This window comes from Haliotis rufescens, unplaced genomic scaffold (assembly GCF_023055435.1).
Source record: "Haliotis rufescens isolate VD_foot unplaced genomic scaffold, xgHalRufe1.0.p SCAF_5, whole genome shotgun sequence".
NCBI lineage: Eukaryota > Metazoa > Mollusca > Gastropoda > Lepetellida > Haliotidae > Haliotis > Haliotis rufescens.
Genome location: NW_025964223.1, coordinates 14,098,998 through 14,120,523, shown reverse-complemented (window position 1 = coordinate 14,120,523; position 21,526 = coordinate 14,098,998). Strand labels below are relative to the sequence as shown.

The 21,526-nt window shown below is 39.7% G+C and overlaps 1 protein-coding gene across 3 annotated transcripts; it reads right to left on the bottom strand.

Moving 5' to 3' along the window:
• Window positions 1–1,364: 1,364 nt before the first annotated feature.
• LOC124138272 lies at window positions 1,365–9,696 on the bottom strand. 3 transcript variants are annotated; one of them, XM_046504834.2, is made up of 8 exons: window positions 9,556–9,691; window positions 6,136–6,491; window positions 5,596–5,754; window positions 5,119–5,340; window positions 4,633–4,914; window positions 3,706–4,401; window positions 3,346–3,552; window positions 1,365–3,127 (listed from the first exon to the last, which is right to left on the bottom strand). In XM_046504834.2, the coding sequence occupies exons 2-8, from the start codon at window positions 6,434–6,436 to the stop codon at window positions 2,943–2,945; spliced, it is 2,052 nt and encodes a 683-aa protein (XP_046360790.2). In that variant the 5' UTR covers window positions 6,437–6,491; window positions 9,556–9,691; the 3' UTR covers window positions 1,365–2,942. The 3 variants fall into 3 exon arrangements, with proteins under 3 accessions (XP_046360790.2, XP_046360788.2, XP_046360789.2); XM_046504832.2 differs by lacking the exon at window positions 9,556–9,691 and adding an exon at window positions 8,991–9,039; XM_046504833.2 differs by having other exon boundaries at window positions 1,366–3,127; window positions 9,561–9,696.
• Window positions 9,697–21,526: the final 11,830 nt, after the last annotated feature.

Here is a 21,526-nt window from a genome sequence, read left to right as displayed (position 1 = left end):
GACTTCTCTATATACTTGTCACTCTGTATTACAGAAGGTGTATCATACTCATTGGACACTTCTAAACCATATGCATAATATTTGAACATATTTCCTTATAAAAATTTAAAACGACACAATATAAAAAAATGTAATGAAATATAGAGTTCGGCTTCTCTATATACTTGTCACTCTGTATTACAGAAGGTGTATCATACTAATTGGACACATCTAAACCATATGCATAATATTTCAACATATTTCCTTATAAAAATTTAAAACGACACAATATAAGAATAAAGGTAATGAAGTACAGTAAAAACATGGATATAACGAACTACAAGGGACCAGAGAAATCAGTTCGTTATATACGTTGTTCGTTATGTACGTTTTTTGCTCGGAAACGTCCGCCATCTTGGCTAAAGCCAAACACAATACACATACATGTTTAAACACTTTCATCCCGCATCTACCGGGGAATCAGGTAAAAAGTACCCTATGATACAACTTCAAAACACTGTATAGAGTTCGGCTTCTCTATATACATGTCACTCTGTTTTACAGAAGGTGTATCATACTTATTGGACACATCAAAACGATATGTATATATGAACATTTCTGATCATAAAAAACTGAAAACAACAAAACAGAAGAATAAAGGTAAAGAAACAAAGAGTTCGGGATTAACGTAAGAGGGCATTAACGTACGATTGTTAAGTTCGATTCTGAGCCTCACAGAGAAGGAATTAAGAAATAGTAAAATCTTTTAGCATATCTGCATATCAGAATAATGAGATCTTGATGGTCCTCGTGATCTTCATAAAGTATCCTTTGAGTGGAATAAATTTCTCAGCGGGGAAATAAATCTCTTATACCCCGCCACGAGCAAGTCAGGCAGCACGTGGATTTCTGGGAGACAGAATAAATCCCTTACACCCCGCTTCAAAGAAAAAGCCGCACGCTTTTTCCGAGTCAGTGGATGTCACATGACATAGTGCAAGCTAACCTCAGCTCAATAGCTGTTTTCTATCAATTTTGAATTTGTTTCAAATATTTTACAATGTCATATCAAAACATGTCGGTAAGATAAATTCGTTGTAGCAGGACCACTCGGGCCCAGGCTCGTGGTAATAGACCTAACGCGGAACGCAAAAAACCCCAAATACTCCTCGTGATCCTGCTACAACTTATATTGTTGTGGACATCACATGATGTCAAAGAGGTGTAACCCCAAAACAGACTGGTCAGTAAAATATACTGGGGTCTGTAACATTTCGAAATGTGCACATACAGTAAACTACTGTTATAACGAACTCTAAGGAACCACTGATTTAATTCGTTATAACCGTAGTTCGTTATATGCATATAAACAGCAAATGGACAGGACCCCAAAACAGTTCGTTATGTCCGTCAGTTCGTTATAAGCGTGTTCGTTATAAACGTAGTTTTCTGTCCGTGTAAGTGTTTCTCTTTCTCTGTATCATGCTGCATTTGAAAATGTGTTCAAAACGGGGTCTGAAGTTGATACAATATTTTCCCATACCAAACTTTCTGCAGAGAGTAACCTTTTACCAAATGATTATCTGGTGACCATACACACAGGCATTGTATTAGTCCCATACATAGTTTGTTACAAACGGAGTATGCATTAACTTGGTATAGCTAAAGCGGTTCAGAGATGACCATAAATGGTAACATCTGTATAAAACTTAAAGGTCTTAATTATAAAAACAGCTAATAAAATAGATCGCATTAACTCACGCAATCATCATCAGAAATAATTAATGACACACGTTATATTCGAAAGGAGTCCTGTCATTTTGGGGCAACGCTACTATCAGACGCTATTTGGGGATACACGTATTCAGACAATAGTTTAATAACAAATATTATAACAACACCAACAACAAACACATATTAATGTCAATATATAGCAGAATGAACTTTGGACTTAGTTTTGTAAGGAATATCCTACTAAGTATTATCATCATCTTCGCGCCATTCTTCTGCGCTCTTTCTTATCAGGACTCCTAATAGTGCCGCACACTTACACTTCTAATTAATGTCTGCAATGTAAATGTCTTGCAATTTCAAGGAAAAAAGTGTCATTGTGTTACAATTTCTCGGTGTAATGAGTGATGATTGAGGCTGAAGGTAAATTCTACGTGTCAATTACGAGGTCAGCCCAGTCAAAAGCGGATATAGCGGTTTTAGAAAATGAGGTCATACTTTTGGACCATAAGTTAACATACAAGTGCTACAAGCTTATGAATGAAACTGATTTGCGAATACATTAGCGTTATTTAGACTTCAGTTGTTCTTTGTTTTGAGAACATATGAACAAATGAGTGGGTTACAGTGTTGTAATATTCCTCCTACTCCTTAAACCCGATTAGCTATGAAAGGTACAGAGGTTTGCGTTTACTTACATGTTGTAAATAATGACACCAATGCAAAAGCATAGGGATCAGACAAAGTAAGCACTGTGGTTCTGTGGTTTAAATATAGTTGTCAGTTAAAGGTTTTTCTACCTTTTGAGCTGAAAGCAGCATTAAGTTCAATCTCGGGTTTCAAACAAACCCAATAACAAAATGTTCTCCATGACAATGTGTGTGGCCGAACAATAACGTCGGTGATTCGATACATATTATCTTTTCAACAGACAAGAAATAACGTCCTGACTGAAGATTAATTGGAAACGTTACTCTGACATGTGTATAAAAGGATAAAAGTAACAACAAATGCCAAATAACTACATTGTAATGTGTCATCGTTAGTTATCTGATAGGTCTCTGCTTTGTAGTCTTAGGCCATGAACTGCACACAGGAACTGCACGAATATATTTCTTCTTTTAAAGCACTTGCATTGTTAAGGCAGAATATGGAATCATCTTGAGATCAAGACTTTTGTTCTCACTTCTTTATCAGCGTCCAGACTATGGACATATGTCACCTCCTCTTGATCATGCATTAAATCCTCCACTTTCCTTTCGCTTTCTTTGAGGTGTATCTGATCGACTTGATCTTCCTGGCCCACCCCTTTTCTCCGACGATGGCCTCTTAGTCAGTTTGGGTTGCTGTTCAGGGTACAAGTACTGCTGGACCAAAGTTCTTTTTCTTATCTTCGCCAAAATGTCCCCAACAATCTCTGAAAGACGGTAAGCATTCGTAAGGTTTCCTTTCAATCTGTTGCACTTACATATGTAAATTACATTTTCAAAACGTTCGACCTCTTCTATCATACGAAGCATCACATATAGTTAAAACAATACGCACTTATATGACATAAGATTAATCACTTATGGCATTACAAAACTATGTAATATTCGCGAGGTGTCCCAATACATTAAAAAACATTGATCATACCCATTGGACCTTCTTGTCTTCCCTTGCGAAGTTCCCTCAAAAATGCAAGCTCAAGAAGCATGTCTGGAGATTGTTTCAGCTGTTCCGTTTCAGCTTCAGAAAAACAAAGGAACTTCTTCAGTTTATTTCTTTCCTTGTTTGTGAGTTCTTTGGTCAGTGACGTCAGAATCGATTGCAGTTCAGGATGAATCCCAATCTGATGTGGAGCTACGAGTAAAAAGAAAAAAGTAGCACTTTTGCATAAAGGTTTTCAAATTAGTTTGTTTTAGATAGTTATTCAAACCGCATCATTCGGTATTAGGTTACAAAATATTTAGATTACACGTTTGTGTTTCATTTTCAGAGAAATTATCAGCTTACCTTGATATATCAATTTGACCACTTTCATTCCTATTATACCATTGAATTCTAGTTTGGGTGTCTCATCCTGGTGTTGTTTGGTGGCGTGGTTTCTTGCTTGTTCCTGAATTGCCAAGATGTCATGCAGGAAGGTTGACGATGCTCCGGCTATGTTACTGGATGCCTGCAAATTTGCAATCATTTCTGCCTGTTCTTCCACATGTTCTGAGAGCATCACAATAACTTCCTGCATTTTTCTGAGTCTCTCCTCGTGTAATGTTGCTTCAAGTGTAGTCTTTGCATCCAACAGTTTGTTTAACAAATCTATATCCAAAGTTTCACAACGTTGTCTAGCTTGCGAGAGAAGTCTTCTATACAGAGCTGATGCACTGGACAGTTTCAACGACCCAATCTTGCCATTGCTGTCAGTCACGTTTTCCCTTGGCTTCATTGTCTTCATCACATCCATTATTCTGTAAAACATGTCCTTGAACAGTTCATACTGTTGATGAAGTTGTTGTGCGTTTAACGCTCCATCATCATGTAGAACCTGGTCGACGGTTGAGTCTCCTTCCCTTCTATCAAGTTCATCCTGAAGGTCCAACAGCTGCTCATCTCTGTCTGCAAGCTGTGTTTTAAGACTCTGTTTTTGCTCCAAGAGATGCTTCAACTGACCATACATGGGTTTCTCTTCCTGTTCCGTTGTTAGTGCAATTTCTGTAAAGAGTGCATGAAGACAAGTGTCATATTTTATCGATGTGCGACATAGAATCATAATAACAGTAAAAAACAAAAGCATCCAACGACACATACAGAACATGTATTTTTTACATTCATATTTTCCGTTTTCCAAGCTCCATGCAAATAAGCATTACATTCTCTGAATCTGTATTTATGGATTAATGATATACTTTAAACAGTTCAACAATCTCAGATACTTCATCATACCAGATAGGGATAATTCCGTCTCATTAATCTGTACGTGGATAGACAGGTGGACGAATGAGGCCTCCTGTGAGTGATAGATGTGAATGAAGCTGCTGACATCTTCCTCGGGGACCATGAACGTAAACAGGAGACTTTTCGCTGGTTCAAGACCCCTGATGAAGACGTAGGTGATTGGTACGCACAGAATTCGTGCTACGTCAGCTCTCAGGTGTTCTTTGTCTGCGTGTGTGAGTTTATCTATGTCGCCCTCTACATGGAACTTGACATACTTGTATCCGTTTTCTAAATTAAAGTGACAGAGTACAGACAGTTCTGTTTATATGAAGTACAATTATCCTACAGCTGTAAAAGGCATTGATCGTTACGTATTGTCTCAATAACTCGTTCTAGGTATTTTCATGGAGATTTTTGTTCATAAAAAGGCAAACATTTGAAGCGAATTTGAAACCTTAATAGATAAACTCTACCAAATAATGGCCATGTTACCTGGATGCTCGGCTGGGAGAAAAAAATTGATTGGCTTCTTGTCACTCTCCAGACAAAACTGACGAATCTTTTCGTTGAGGTCACGTCTTTTGATGCGCCATAGCAAGGCTTGCAGGAAATGTAGATTATATGCATCGATTAGTCTAGATTGGGTCATTTTTTCAAAGAACTTCAATGGGGATGTCAGTTTTTCCAGCACAGCGTCACCAAAGCCATTTTCGCCTGGAATAGTAAGAAAGATAATAAATGAAATACAATCATTTCCAGAGTGCTACCAACAGGGTGTGAAATATCCACTCGTGCGTAGTTGTTTTGTTTTCGTTTTGTTGTTGTTGTTTTCTTTTTCTTGTTTGGTCTATTTCTTATCAAGTAAATGAGATGGTAAGCGTATGCCAAAGACATTAACAATCCTGCTACCTTGGAAGTAGTCATTAAAACCAATGAAGCTGTCTAATGGCACTCTAATCACCAACTTGCCACGCATGATGTACTTCATAGCCTCCATTTCCTTCTCGCCAATTTCCTCTGAGAGGTCAACCAAAAAGTTCTTCAACTCCCAATCATTGGACAAATCACTGTACTTGAGTATTCTCCTCCCATTGAAAGACCGTGCAGCTACTGTTGATGTGTCGGTACCTGTATCCAAATTGTATATTTGAAATGTTATTGTGCACTTTGTAGGAGTTTTGAAATAGTTGATTCCACGGCAAATATGTAAGTATATCCATATTTATTATCTTTAGGAATAAATTATTCGAGACGATTGCAAGGATCGATGCTCATGATGTCAATCAATGGATTGTCTGGTCCAGACTCGATTATTTACAGACCGCCGGCATATAGCTAGATTATTGCCGAATGCGGCGTTAAACAACAAACAAACAAACAAACAACCAGAGACGCCACATGTTTTGCAAATGTATACAATGCTGAAGGATAAATAAATACCCTTTACCTTGTTCCTGCCTAAATACGCTTGAATAAAATTATACTTGACATTATACTTCTGTAACTTACCCTGGACCACTCTCTCTATGGCTTGTTCTGTGTTTCTGGTGTTTTGCTGGCTTGGACTTGTTTGTGATTCCAATATTTTCAGAGCTAGGGGGTGTAGGTCTTCTTTGCCCTTTCCCATTAGAACTTCAAAAATAGTTTTTATCCTGTCTTTCTCCTCTGTGTCAGTGATCCTAGTAACGTCAGAAGTAGATATGATCTTGGTGTCAGCAAGTTTGTTGACAAGCTGATCACATTCGACACTTGCTTCTAACGTACCCATGATAAGCTGTATTGTTTGTAGGCGATGCTCCTCGTGGCTCATGTTTCTAACGAAATGTGTTGTTCGCTTCCACAGAGGAAGGGTAGATGTAGTGGAACTGAAATGTTAAAAATATTATAACCATATGCAACAGGACTCTGATGATACAATCAAACATGTTTGCATTAAACAATGATGAAATTAATAGCTATATGGCGGCTTATGAGGAACTATTATAACTCAGTGTGTGAGCATCGGCATTGTTTCATCTGTACGGGGGCGGTCGGGAAGCCTAGTGGTTAAAACGTTCGCTCGTCACGCCAAAGACCCGGGTTCGATTCCCGACATGGGTACAATGCGTAAAGCCAATTTCTGGTGTCCTCCGCCGTGATATTGCGTAAAACCATACTCACTCACTCAATCATCTGTACAGCAACAAGTATACATTATGGAATTAAAAAGCATGTTATCATTACATCAATATTATTTTCAAAATCAGTCTACCAAACATATTTTAGCACAACTATTTACACGGTCTTTTGAGCTATTCCTCTTGCCCAACCTAGATATGGGTGTTATTTCATAACCGTGACCATAGAAAAACAATCATTTGTGACTGTTTCAGACTTCATTAAGTTAAATCTATACGATGTGATGGTGAAAATATGTGAATCGTGGCTTAACGTCGCTTTCACGATCATTACACATGTATAGCGACCGTGCGTTTACGTGTATGCGAATGATACATTATTCTCCGAGACGACCAGTCCTTGTGTTATCACCTTAATGCCGAGCGCAACAAGTACGATCTTCATGTGCATTTAGCACGAAGCCACTATGGTACCGAAACACCCACCTTCCGCTCTCCTGGCAGAGTATATACTCCAGGTTCTGGGCCGGAAGAGCGAAACCTAGCCATAATCAACTCTAAAATCTCTTCGCTTTCGTGAAGCTACAGTAAGACTGGTCACGCTACAGTAAACACGGGATATTGCTATACCGGGACTCTCAAATTACAAGAAAAACACAGAAGTGCGTATACCGTAATCACAGTAGTAATTTATTAGATGCTGAAGTATAGTATAGTTGCACAAAAGTATTTTACATTTAACAAATTTAATAACTCTTATACTTTAATATTTCATAGATGTACATTATAATTTCTACAAATGTCCGAGTACTCTTTAACATATGATGGGATTCTCATTGTTATGTTCTGGCTTACTTCTTAAGTGTTATTTGCAAATTGTTAGGTGAATGAAAGCTTGGTAAGTAGTTCCTGATAAAATACTATTTTTGTCTGAAATGCAAAATCGTTATACCTTTAAAACGAATATAACACTCTATGTCGGAACAAGTACAAGTGTATGTCTCCGGCCGATTTCAATGCTACTATTGTCTTCCAATGTGATGTGCTCGTAAAGTTAATCATTGGCATCGGATGTAAAAAAGTAAATGGTCTAACATATTAACCAAGTCCCGGGCATACACTGATCGCAAAAGCCTTGAGACATAGTTGTATATACTGCTATAGACTTCACAGGTATTAGATTGACAGTCTAGATTAACAATAAGAAGTTCGAATAAATGCGACAAAACAATTACCAAAACCACATGTGCATCTGACATGTACGTCAAATTTCGAAATGTCCTCCACATTTCTAACATAAAAGGTTTGAAAAACATTTTTTATGGATAACAATGTTTCTAGGGGTTTCGTAACGAGAAGTATTTTGTGGGCATTACCCTACAAACTACTGACTCCATCAACGAGGCCATGTTTATCTAGACGTTTATCCTTCTATCTCCTTTAAAGTTGCCGCAGGTCCTTGATTAAAAAAGACTTTTCTCAGTCGACCTGTTCTGAATATTAATTCGCATACAGAATAACATCACCAACATATATGTACATATATGTAGTTTCCAAGGCTTGTAATCATATACATAATATGTGTCCATTTGCTGATTGGAATTGTAACATGTTCAGAATACTAAATGACTAAACAGTTCATAATTACTAAAAGAAAATGTAATGTAAAATAATATACCACAAAATATGTATATGTTATCCGTTTAGTAAATATAATGTTTCAAAGAACAGTGAGATAATACATAAGTATATATAGTTAAAATATAAATACATTTAGACAACAATATAGAGACAACAAAACCAGTAATTTAAAAGCAGTTGTTGTGTAATTAGTGTATGTTCACATTGTATAATTGTAACACTAAGCTATTAAAAAATGGAGTATGGTTTTAACCTAAAATACCGTATTCGACGTAAAAGGCCCCCTGCTCTAAGAAGCGCCCACGGCGATATTTGCTAATATATTGTCTAGTGAACAATACCAATTAGCACCCCTTCCGATTGATCAATGTACACAAGAATGATTTATAACCGTAGTTTACAGTAGTTGTACCAAATTCACAAGTATAATATATGGAAAAACGTGTCTTAGCCATGTGTTCTTTTAAGATATACCAACCACACTATATGCTTATAGATGATACTTTTGGGGATAAAATGAAAGAACGTACTGAATAAAACATTAAAAACAGATTTGTATAATCAAACAAGACAGCAGTGATAGAGAAAATATAGAAATAATCAAACCATGTTTTCATTCACATGCTTCACCATGCCGCCATGTTTATTGCTCAATGACAATCGTTGTTTCGTGCTCCGTTTATCGAACAACATCCTAAAATAGTCCTTGACGATACACATGCGCAGAAGCAACATTCCTATTTTCACATTTATGTATCATTTAGGAATTATACAAATAATATTTTCTTCTTAATCTAAATTATGTATTAGCAGCTATGACTAAAAGGGATAAAATATCCTCCTTGTTGATCTGTTGAGGTTTGAAATATTTCTCCTCACTTCGGTCATGATGACCCTACTCAATCTATAACCTAAGCATAACCTAGGCACTTGGAACCTGCATAAATTCCCATTTTAACTGCAACAAATATTTCTCCTGGGATTTTTTAGTGTCAATGATTTAATATGTCACATTGTTACCAGGTGTTCCAAGAAAACCCTAAGATAATGGCTGACGTCTTTGAATGCATTCACAGTTACACATATGACAAATGACAAATTGTGACTAAAGTTTGAATAGTATGATTTTGGTTAAGTGTAAAATCAGGAACAATATATAAAAGCGACGCACCTTACCTGTGAAAGAATTTAAGTCCATATATTTTGCCTAAAGTAAGAAGAAGAGGAAGTTATAGTGTAGGAGAAGGGCAAAGGGGCGGCTCAGCGCGCCATGATGAGTGAACAAAGTGCAGGTGACAGTGACGTCACATTATTTCCGAGAAGCCCTTTCAGTCGTTACCTGGTATGGGAATGTTAGTGTGTAGAGTTGTGTGTTTGTTGCGTGAAGCTATCGATTTCCCTACCCGTATGAGCTTATTGTTAGTCAGTATCGAGTGACGGTGGCATGAGTAGCACAGGATATATACTGTGAAGTTGTGTCAGTGTATTCTCGAAACATCAATACACACTGACGTGGCAATACCGGCCAGTGTAGATCAGTCCCGTTAGTTTGGACCTTATTAATCCGGAAAACTCTGCGATAACTGTTAAGAGCGTATACTTGTATACCAATGGTATGTTACTCTGGAGGATTGTATTGGAATTACGTTTTTATTATACGAATATACATACAAGTCATTATTCCACAGAAATAATCCGCTAATCAGGACAATGACATTATATCAAAACCTCCATATTAAGCTTGTGTTTCGTGAATAAACCCGGATGTGAGTTGAGGTGAGCAGTTTAACATGGATTCCCCCAGTATACTGACTCCGAGCCAGCCAGGCATTGCGGTATCCCTTTATGCCGAGTGTCAGGCAGGGTAACAATAAGTTCCATCTTTTAACGTCTTTTTGCATGACGTGCCGGGTATCGAACCATCGACCTTCTCTATCCGGGGACCCGTGAAGATTCCGGGGTAGAATAGGTCTTCAGCAACCCATGCTTGCCGTAAAAGGTGACTTTGCTTGTCGTAAAAGGCGACTAACGGGATCGGGTGGTCAGGCTCGCTGACTTGGTTGACGCATGTCATCGATCCCAATTGCGTGGATCGATGCTCATGATATTAATCACTGGATTGTTTGGTTCAGACTCGATTATTTACAGACCGCTGTCATATTGCTGGAAAATTGCTGAGTGCGGCGTTAAACAACAAACCAACCAACCAATCAACCAACCAACTCTATCCGGGCTGACGCTCTATAAGCTAGACCACGGAGGCGGTACATTGATGGGGTAACCATAGATTCTAAAAGATTTTTTTTCTCCTTATTACGAAGATCCGGAGTATTGTGTGTGACATGGAGGTTGTCGTGCGAAAGCTGTCGTGTCCCATCTATGGGTAGATATGCATCAAATACCTATGTGGGAGCGCCTTCCCTTTTGGGGAGGGTAGATTCCAGCTACACAAAGACCAACGCAGAAAATGGTAACATGAACAGGTATGTGTCTCTGATAAAAGCAATCAGTTACCACAAAAAGTGGATATTATCTTAGTGGGAGACATGAATGACTGTATGCGAAGGCTAAGGACTATCCTCCTCTATATTTCATAACTTCTTCATGGATTTTATAGTGCAGTGGTGTATGTTTAATTACCGAAACATTACGTCGGACCGAAGTGATACTCTACATGATCGTTAACTAACAATATTAAACGTCATAATAAGAGAATAACCAAGAAGTCTCGATACGTGAAAGCCGAGATCCATTTTAAACAAGATTATATCGGGGGATTTTGGGAGCTCCCCTTCTCTGCATTTCTGATTGTCTTAATCATATGTTCTCCGTCTGCAAACTATATCGAGTTCAACCTATTCCCTGATGAAATCTGTTATGTCTTCAGTGTCTAGAATCAGTTTCTTTTCCCAATAGTCACTGTATGGCTGAAATATTGCCGATGTGACTTAAAATTTTAACTCACCCACTCTTTTCCCAAACATCACAATTAAGGTTAAAACCCTTTTCTGAAGCTTGCTTGCGCAGGATATAAAATGTTATTTTCATCAACATGTTTAATTAGTCTCTTATTTAGTATTCGGGTGAAAAGTTTTCCAAAGCAACTCTATACAGTTATTAGCCTGCATGAATTAGGATCTAGGAGACTGCCCTTGGCTTTATAGACTGGGTTTACAATCCCCGTTAGCCATGTATCTGGCAACGGCCCTGACGATAATAATAACATTAAACAGATTTGTAGGAAATTGGACAAGAGTGTCAGTAACATCTATAAAGTAATTATCATCTTTAAATTCTTGCAAGTCTACAGAGGGCTTGCAGGATATGAACGGACGTTTTGTGTGGCGACGATGGCCTTGCGTGTCTACGGTCTTGCGTCTCCACGAGATGAACCCGTGAAGATCAGAGGTAGAATAGGTCTTCAGGAAAACCATGCTTGCCGTAAATGGCGACTATGCTTGTCGTAAGAGGCAAATAACGGGATCGAGTGGTCAGACTCGCTGACTTGGTTGATACATGTCATCGTATCCCAATTGCGTGGATCGATGCTCATGTTGTCAATCAGTGAATTGTCTGGTCCAGACTCGATTATTTACAGACCTCCGTCATATAGCGGGAATATTGCCGAGTGCGGCGTTAAACAACAAACAAACAAACTCTACGAGATGACTCTTTAGTGCTCGCACTGGGCACAAAGGTCTGTCCGGAGAATCCTCACTTCCGCCTGTAGCGGAGATGAAGTATTGCCTATGACCTGACGGGCCTCTCGCCATGGTCCTGTTTAGAGAACTGTAGGAGAGTATGCTGTGATTATACTGCAATCGGGTGAGTGAGGTGACATGGGCTCCGACACTCGACCCGCTGTTGCCATTAAAGCCAAAAGGCAGTTTCTTATAGACTTGCAAAAGAGTTGCCGTGTGCATAGGCTCATGTGGTGCTTCCATAAGAGGAGACAGAACGCCAGACAAATTCCACTTCGGGAAAGTGCGGGGTACTTTGACATCTTCCAGTTGAATGACTTCATACGTCGATTTAGAACTGGATGGGTGCCGATGAAGAGCCCATCAAGCTGGAGGACCGATGCTGAGCCTGATTGATAGCCCTCAATCTGAAATTCTTCTCCCTGCGTAGATGTAGCAGGAAGTATGCTCTACGGGAATAGTTACTTCCCTGTACTCCAAAACCCTTCAGCTTCGCCAAGGTGTGTCATCGGGTGTCATAGAAGTAGGAAGATGTAGGTCCCCAAGACCGTGCCACGGAATCGGAGGCAGCCTTGGAGAAACTGAAAGTTTCCAGGCTTGGAGGTGAAGACTTTGGGGACTTTTGTGGGATACGTCCGATCGTGGGTGACGGAGGAGTTCGAGACGTAGTGGGAGCTGGAGTCGTGCTGCCATGAAGAGGGGAAACAGTCTGGGAAACCAAGGCCTGTTTGGCCGGCCCTCAGCTATGAGGGTGACGAGTCCACCCGAATCCTCCAAAATTACACAGGAATAGTGTAATAGAGGTGGGGTATTTAAAGGAATTACATTCGCAAGCTTGTCGCAAGGACTGAGTCATATCACATGACGCAAAGAAGCAGGGGAATCTATTAACAGAGTGGTGAAATAACTATTGCTTGGACTTTCCGGGTCGTTTACGCAGTATCTGTACACAGAGGGATTGACACGACTTGGCTATTTACATTGAACAATTCATTACGCAAGTATTCTATATCCGACAGTGATACGAACTGTACTACAGAGACAATAATAAAATGAAAGACAAAGAAATCATGTCTCAAACTCAAATACGTATCTGAATACCCACAATCTGTCTACGGCTTGCCAATATTACGCCAGAGAAAATACCTAGACTACATATACTTTATGTAGTACATTTAGACCTAGTTTAGGGAAAGTGTATTAAATATCATACTCAAAACCCTAGAAAAATTGCCTGATGATCAAGATACATATTTACATAGGCAGTTCATTCAAACAGTAGTTTCATGTGTTTATGCGTTGTAATAAAAGGAAAAAACAGTCGTAAACTGCAGTTCATATCCGGCCACGACAGTTGTTGATATCCCTTCCCAGCACTTCAATTATGCATTGCCACTGATATTAAAAAAAAACATATATTGACACTGAAACTATTTACACACTGTTGTGTTACGTTGACACTAAGAATAGGGTTCGTTTGAGTACGATTTATTGACCGGAGTTACATGCAATAACGCTACACACACAACACTCTTCCCCTTCAAGAGAAGAAAAAGGTGAGGCAGTGAAAACTTTCTTTCAAATGGACAGTTTCAAGGATAAAGTTTACCTATCACACTCTATCAAATTAACATAAAATACGTGCTACCTGCTTTATGCAGAGATTTCTGTTGGATATGGAAAGCTATATTTATAAGTTAAGTCAAAACTTATGAGAAATACGTCCGATGGGGGTGGGAGCAGTTGTAATGTTTCGGCCCAAACATTTCCTTTGAAGACGTCTCAGCATGACTGATAAATGCTACTGAGCATGAGATGAAACTCGGGGACCAGAAACATCGACTTGTTTAAGGAAATACAAAACGTCAAGGCCAGAGAATACCCAGTCTGAATTATCCTTCTGAATTATCCATTGGGCGTAAAGGGCAAATTAAGGTGAAAGTTATATGATCGTTGAAAATCAGTATTGTCACCAGGGCCCACTTGCACAAAGCGATCTTAGCGCTAAGATAATCGTAACTCCCATTCTTTAACATAGGCTTACGATAGTCTTAGCGCTAAGATCGCTTTGTGCAAGTAGGTCCAGGTGTTCGCCAAAACGGTAAACACGTCTTGTTCCACCAGTAGCATGCGCCGATACAAACCAACCGTCCAGAAAACAGTTTAAAGAAGTTTCTAGTTTTTCATTGGGTTTTCTGAGAAAAGGATTTCTTAGTCTTTTTCGGCATAAAATCTAGGCTGATTATTCTCTTGCATTGTCAATTTATATGTAATTTAATAAAAGCGATAAAACCCTTTCCCTAATCACGGAAAATATTTGCTCATGGGAGAGTCCATTGTAGGAATAAATGAATCAAAACTATTTGGAAAACCACATTGAAACGTGAACTAAGAAGTAGGAAATCCAAATCTGCACTAGATGCGTTATACGAAAGAAATAGTGCGAAGTAACGCGAAAGAGCTCGAAATTCCGAAATTCCGAAAATAATTGAAATAACCATAAAATTCGATTTAAAAAAAATATTGCTACCACAGTGGCACCATTCTGTTTGAATCCTCGCATGGGCAAACTATCTGATAAAAAATGTGTGCATACAATGCATCAGTATAGAATGTATGACCACGCAATCAATCACTATGTGTGTTTAGAATTTTTTTTAAAACAGGTCACCGTGACATTTGTTTGTATCCGAGGCTAGAGTTCTTTCAAAACGTAGCTCTAATATTAGAAACGCCTTTGTGAGTGTAATCCATACTCCGTTATCACGTGACAGTTTCACGAGCGTATACCGTCCATAGTACAGATCAATGTTTTGCTGACGTCAAACTATTCTCAGTACAACGACGCATTTCCCGTGTCAGGAAAAAAGGAACATGATCGGAACGAGCTACTGTAGCTCACCTGTATTATAATGGTCATAATAAACGTAACAGTGGGTGAGTGAGTTGGGTTTCACGCCGCTTTTAACAGTATTCCAGTTATATCACAGTGTGTCAGCTTAATGTGGGAGGAAAGCCCGAAGTGATGCAGGTCTTGGACGTTTACCACTTCGGTGAAACCCACAAGCACGGATATGGTGCTGACAAACCTAGAAACATAATCGGGGTGAATCGGGATTCGAACCCACAATCATAGGTTTCTGGCGTGTCTAGGGGACGCAACTCTGCACAGCGAATCGCGGCGCCTTAGACGACTGGGCCACCCGTGCCCCCAATAAACGTAACAAAACATGCCGTCAGTGATGTCATCATTTGTTAGAGTGAGTGAGTGAGTGAGTATGGTTTTACGCCGCTTTTAGCAATATTCAAGCAATATCACGGCGGGGGACACCAGAAATGGGCTTCACACATTGTACCCATGTCGGGAATCGAACCCGGGTCTTCTGCGTGACGAGCGAACGCTTTAACCACTAGGCTACCCGACCGCCCCTCATTTGTTAGAACAAATATTGAAGTTTCAGGTTCAGTGGTCAAGTGGTTTATGAGGAAATGTTTACACTGCTAGGGAATCCATTTTGAAAGACCATGGTCATATACAGGTCGCAATATATAATATCGCAAAACGTGGAACATGAAGGAGATCTATAGAAGAAAAACGTTTTAAAACAAATAGTCATACAAAGTACATATTTACGCCAAAAAAAAATCTTATGTGATTTCATTATCATCTAAAAAGCAACAAACAGCTAGATCTACCCTGGCCCCACAACCAGCGCGTGTGCCGATTAAAATCTCCAGCTGGAGGCCGAGGAGTAGCTGTGACGTCAAAGTGAAGATCTCCGCCATTTTGTTTTGTTTACCGTGCATTTAATGACAATGAACTGATTTTCCGTTATTCCCGGAAAGACGCGAAATGGGGTATTGTGTTGCGTGGGAGGGTATTTGTTAATCAAACAAATGCATCAAGTGTCATTTCTTGAAATTTCAAGGCGAAAAGGCAGATTTTGCAAGGAGGAAAGTTTGGATACAGGGATGTCAGCGAGGAGGAAAATGGAAAACCGACTGGACATGCCGTTTTGTGTTTCTTGCATTTTGAGGCATCTGTCTATGAGAGAGATCCACACAAACTAAACGAACGATCATGCAAATTGATCAAATTACATGCTAAGACAATATATATGGCACAATTGTGGAGTACATAAATTTACATATTCAGTTCATAGTCTTGCGTACTTGAAAGCCTTGTCTGATTCTGCATGAGAGACCTCTCTTATTTTATTCAAAAAACATGTTGGATGAACGTTTCTACATTTGTAAGGAGCCAACCCCCTTCCTCCACTGAATCCTGTATACCATCTTCATTTTCACTGTGTAATTTGCTCACCCCTGAAACCCGAATACTACTCAAGACAAGTATCAAAAGCACTGAGAAAAAGGTGCGATTTCAAGTAAAAAGTACCGAAAAAATATCGAAAAAAGTAAATATGTAAAGAAAACACTATTAATTATTTATAAGTTGTATTTGTGTGTCCGACTGCTGAGTACCGAATACCCTCTTTATAGACCCCTGAATCCCGCGAACCAAAAGGGGGTTGGCAGCTTCATTTTTTGAACGTCTTCAGTAACCTTGAGTTGATTCTTCAGTATGCACAATGTCTGTGAGCCATGGAATTAATTGGGTCCCTCATTTTAAAAAAGGAACATAAAACAGGTGAGGTGAAGTGAAATTGGGTTTAACGTCGCGTCCAAGAGTATTGCACTTACATAGTCCGGAGTTATGCCGATTTATAGTGCTAGCTCACTGAAATACCATGCCGTAACATGAATACCCCACTCAGACACAGTATACTGACTCCGAGCCGACCAGCCTCTGAATGCCGAGCGCCAGACAGGGTAACAACATCTATCGTACCATCTTTTAACGTCTTTTGGTATGACGCGGCCAAGGATCGAACCCCGGACCTTCCGCTCTCCGGGCGGACGCTCTACCACAAGACCACGTGGGCGGTCCAACATAAAACAGGCCAATACTCCCCACCACGTACTTTATATATACTCCTTTTTATACGAAAACAGGACAGATCATATAAATGAAGATGACAGTCATGAAAAATAAACAAAATACCGCGTACATGTATTTGCCTCGGGATTAACTAAATGTAACCTGAAAAAAGTATTCGTGTGTCTGTTTTAATGCATATTTGTTTGTTTTTACTGATTATTAATAATCTGAGGGTGGATCTGAGGGTGGATAAAGTCTTTTTTTAAACGAACCGTTTTTACCCTCTGTGGGGAGCGAAGTTTTAATGGTTGTAGATTTCAAAAGGATGGGGGTTGGGGGGTTAACCCCATGTAACCCTCTGGATCCCCCACCGACGAATTTTCTTTCTAAATGTAGTATAAGTTATTGCATGACAAAAATGTTTTTGGTTAGATAAGTGAGAATGTTGTGCACATTTAGAGAAAAAATATGGTTACAGGCCGGCAAAGCCACATTTCGAAAATAGATAGCCCAAATTGATGTAGCTCTCGCGGCAATGGTTATGGTTGCGTGATTGTATAATGTGGCTCTCGCGGCTATGCTGTCAAAACATGCTTTGTGATTCTAACAGGTTACCGTATATAACAAAAGAAGTCTTGTTTTCTCATTTTCTATTCAACAAGGATAACATATTCATCAAAACTTTACATTGATGAATATGAATAGCATATGAATATCATAATGAATTTAAATTCGATTTTTTTATGGATGGAGAATTTTTGGTTTGGTAAGTGGTTTGCTGAGCACTTTTTTGATTTGGCTATTTGAGTTTAGATATAGGTTATGCCATTTTTGTGTGATTTTTTGCTTGTTTACACTTTTAATTTCTGATTTTGAGATGGGTAATTTTAAGCTTATTTCTGGGATTTTGAGGGATAGTTTAGCTGCTTTATCGGCGTTTTCATTACCGTATACTCCTACGTGGGCGGGTATCCACAAGAAGGTTATTTGTTTGCCTGCCTTGAGCTAAGCACACGCTGAAATGCCTCCAAGGCAATGCCTAAATGAACAGGCCTAAAAAACGACACACTGACAAGATCGTCTGATTGCACAAATTGCACTGCGCAATAGATTCACATCTGATGCTGTGTGCAATAGAGTATAATATAACAGAAACAATACAAGGAAGACGAATTTCAACAGCTATCGTTAAAAAACGGATTTATGCAACCAGCCTGAATGCAAGGCGTCCTTTGAAGGATTTGACCCAAACAGCTTACCATAGGCGGCAAAGATTGGGGGTGGGGTGGGCTTGGCAACACCAGGGACGGGATGTGCGCCCATGACGTTACAACATGTTTACATACATTCACAGATGACAGAGCACGTTGTTGGCGTCGAAGTGGCGAGCGTTATGCCAGGGCACAATTCTTTAACTTGACCAGTTTGAGGGTGGTTGAGTTATGGTGTGGGGCGGTATCACACATGACAGGCGAAGTGATTTGGTTATTGTGAATAGACATTTGACAGTCCAGCGATGTGTTGACGAAACGTCCGGTCGTTCCATTCGTTTGAAAAATCGGCAGATATGTTGAACTGCAAGATGACAATGCCAGACCATATCGTGCCAAGGTCGCCATCGATTATCTCAGACGAGAAGGTATACGGACATTGGACTGGCCCGGTAAGTAGCTAAGTCCCAGACATGTCACATCTGAAGATCCGGGGTAGAAATGGTCTTCAGCAACCGATGCTTGCCGAAAAAGGCGACTATGCTTGTCGTAAGAGGCGACTAACGGGATCAGGTGGTCAGGCTCGCTGACTTAGTTGATGCATGTCATCGATCCTAATGGCGTGGATCGATGCTCATGATATTAATCCCTGGATTGTCTGGTCCAGATTCGATTATTTACCGACCGGAATATTGCTGAGTGCGGCGTTAAACAACAAACCAACCAACCACCTGAGCATAGAGCATCTGTGGGACCCGGCAACATGGCCCAGCTTGGGGCAGCTCTCGGCTCAAAGCCTGGTATGTATATACGTTACCTAACAATGTAAATCAGTCCTGTTTGGCACAAACAGGTGTTTTTTCTGAGAAAATAAGCTTAAATCGTTACTTTGTTGGCTACCTGTCGGCTGGGCGTTTTCAGCTTAAACAATTTTGGGTATCGTTTACGTTTCTTGATCACCAACTGCGCAGTTGTATGTTTCATGATAAATGCCTGTTGGTGTCTATGAGTTTATCGTGAGTTTAAGTGTGTATGTTAATGTTATCTCTGGGGGGTAGCACATACCGAAGTCGTTGCACACAAGTAGTTGTGGGAACGTTGCAGCCTCACTGCATCACATCCGGGCTGTGTATGTGCAGTTGTTTTCGTCAAAGTGTGCAGGCATGCGTTATGTCTCTGAATTACATTATAGTTTAAATTGCATAACAGGAAGCTTGAATAACATTCTAAGTGTGCAGGCATGCGTAATGTCTCTGAATTACATTATAGTTTAAATTGCATAAGAAGAAGCTTGAATAACATTGGGTGAAGTGAAAGAAACACCCTCTAACTAATGTCCCAGGAAATACATCAGTCACGGCATTGTGAGCTGCACGTTCAAAGTCCAACTAATGTGGGACACTCATTTAAGGTATCTCTAAAGAACACCACGCTTAATAATTTAAATGTGGGACGCTCATTTAAAGGTATCTCTAAAGAACACCACGCTTAATAATTTAAATGTGGGACACTCATATAAAGGTATCGGTAATCGGATTAAGTAATTACCCGCTAGAATAGGTGAAATGCACTCAGCTGAAAATGTGGCTCTACCGGCAATAGCCATTTCTGAAATGTGGCTCTCCCGGCTAGACACCAAAAATATAGTGTGACGGGTATTTTTAGTGTCATATTGACAAATTTAGTTCATTTATACGATGCTTAATATTTTTATTTCATTCTTCATTTGTGCCTTTCTAATATATGATGGTAGTCCATGATATACTGATGGACGAGTAGAATCACTGCATGTATGTTGTTTGTTTGTTGTTTAGCGTCGCACTCAGCAATATCAGACCTATATGACATCGATCTGTAAATAATCGAGTCTGGACCAGAGAATTCAGTGATTGACAGGTTTTGTCCATTTGCCCCTTCAAATGTTTAAGAAGAAACAGCATTTGTTCAAGATCTATTCCGACGAGAGGACCAACCGTCGTGCTGAGAGATGACGTTAGCAAGATTCATAATGGGGAAAGGGTGCAGCTGTGTGGTTTAAACACAATAGCATTTGATCTGCCTTGCTCTTACTTCGACGTTTGTTCTACCAGTGTGGGTGATGTTCGCCCATAGCATTACTCTGCCAACACCCTATTCAGTTGGTTGCGAACGTTCGTAGGGACATCCGCACATCCTATCTTTTCCATCAACTCGGCGATGCATAAATCTTGACTTGTTTGTGAATTCCTGGTTGTGCTATACACTACGTGCTTGAGTCAAAGACACCACTGTCATCGTAGCTGGTGTTCTTTTGTCAATACACCACATTTGACAGGTGGAGACGAAGACTCCGTCTGGTCTGACGCATCTCGCTATCTTGGAAATGCTGCCGCTATTGACCTTTGCCGTAAATGACATAGCCGCATGTGGTAGTCCTGTACAGTCGTTGTAACACGGGGGTGGGGGTCGGCCTGGGTTCGGTCATGTGACGTGCTACACTGTTGGAAATGGTACCCATACCAAGAGCATAGACTGGAGATAGTAGTCTGGGCCACATAAATATCGTTTACGGCCCAATGCGAATACCCCGCTTCAGATAGGTCAATATCATTCCGTTGTACTCAGTTACTCACGCACACAGCGTGGGGTTACTAGTATGTACTGTTACATGGCAGTTTGATGCCCAAGATGATTCCAGCAATGAAATTAAGTTCCTGCTTCATGTGTTTATGTGCTGATGTCTTCAGATATGTAATAAGAGTATCACCTATGCGGGGTTTAGGAGCATATATCTACTCTACACATACTTGCACACAACAGTTTCTCAGATATAAATAGATTGTATGTACCAGGCGATTTTCTGGCTCTGAAACTTATATTGCTGCCAGACCTGGTCATGCAACCTGACAACTTTCAAACTCTATTTAAAAGAAGTCATCTTTACACCCACCAGTAACAGAAATTACACATTTTGGAAAGACACGAATAATGTAAATGTCATTATGATGTCTGTTCTCTAATCTCATATGTACAATCTCTCAGTCTGTCCATGTCTTATTCTAACTAATCCAAGCATAATGAACTGTTGGCCACTTCCCTGAAAGTAATTGAACAGATAGGTGGAACTGGAAGCTTCTCTGATGACAGAACTGATTTTCATCATGCATTATGACAGTGGCTTGTAAATAATCGAACCTAGACAAGACAATTCCGTGATTGATATTATGAGCAATGATCCACATCATCTGGTATGTGAACACAACTATAATCTGGAATCACCACTGGACATGATAGAATTGAATAGTCATG

Coding starts and splice junctions, on each gene's coding strand:
- LOC124138272 (XM_046504832.2), bottom strand. Junction 4,402..4,632: donor GACGGAATTATCCCTATCTG/GTATGATGAAGT, acceptor CACTCTTTACAG/AAATTGCACTAACAACGGAA. Junction 3,128..3,345: donor AAGACAAGAAGGTCCAATGG/GTATGATCAATG, acceptor ACCGTCTTTCAG/AGATTGTTGGGGACATTTTG.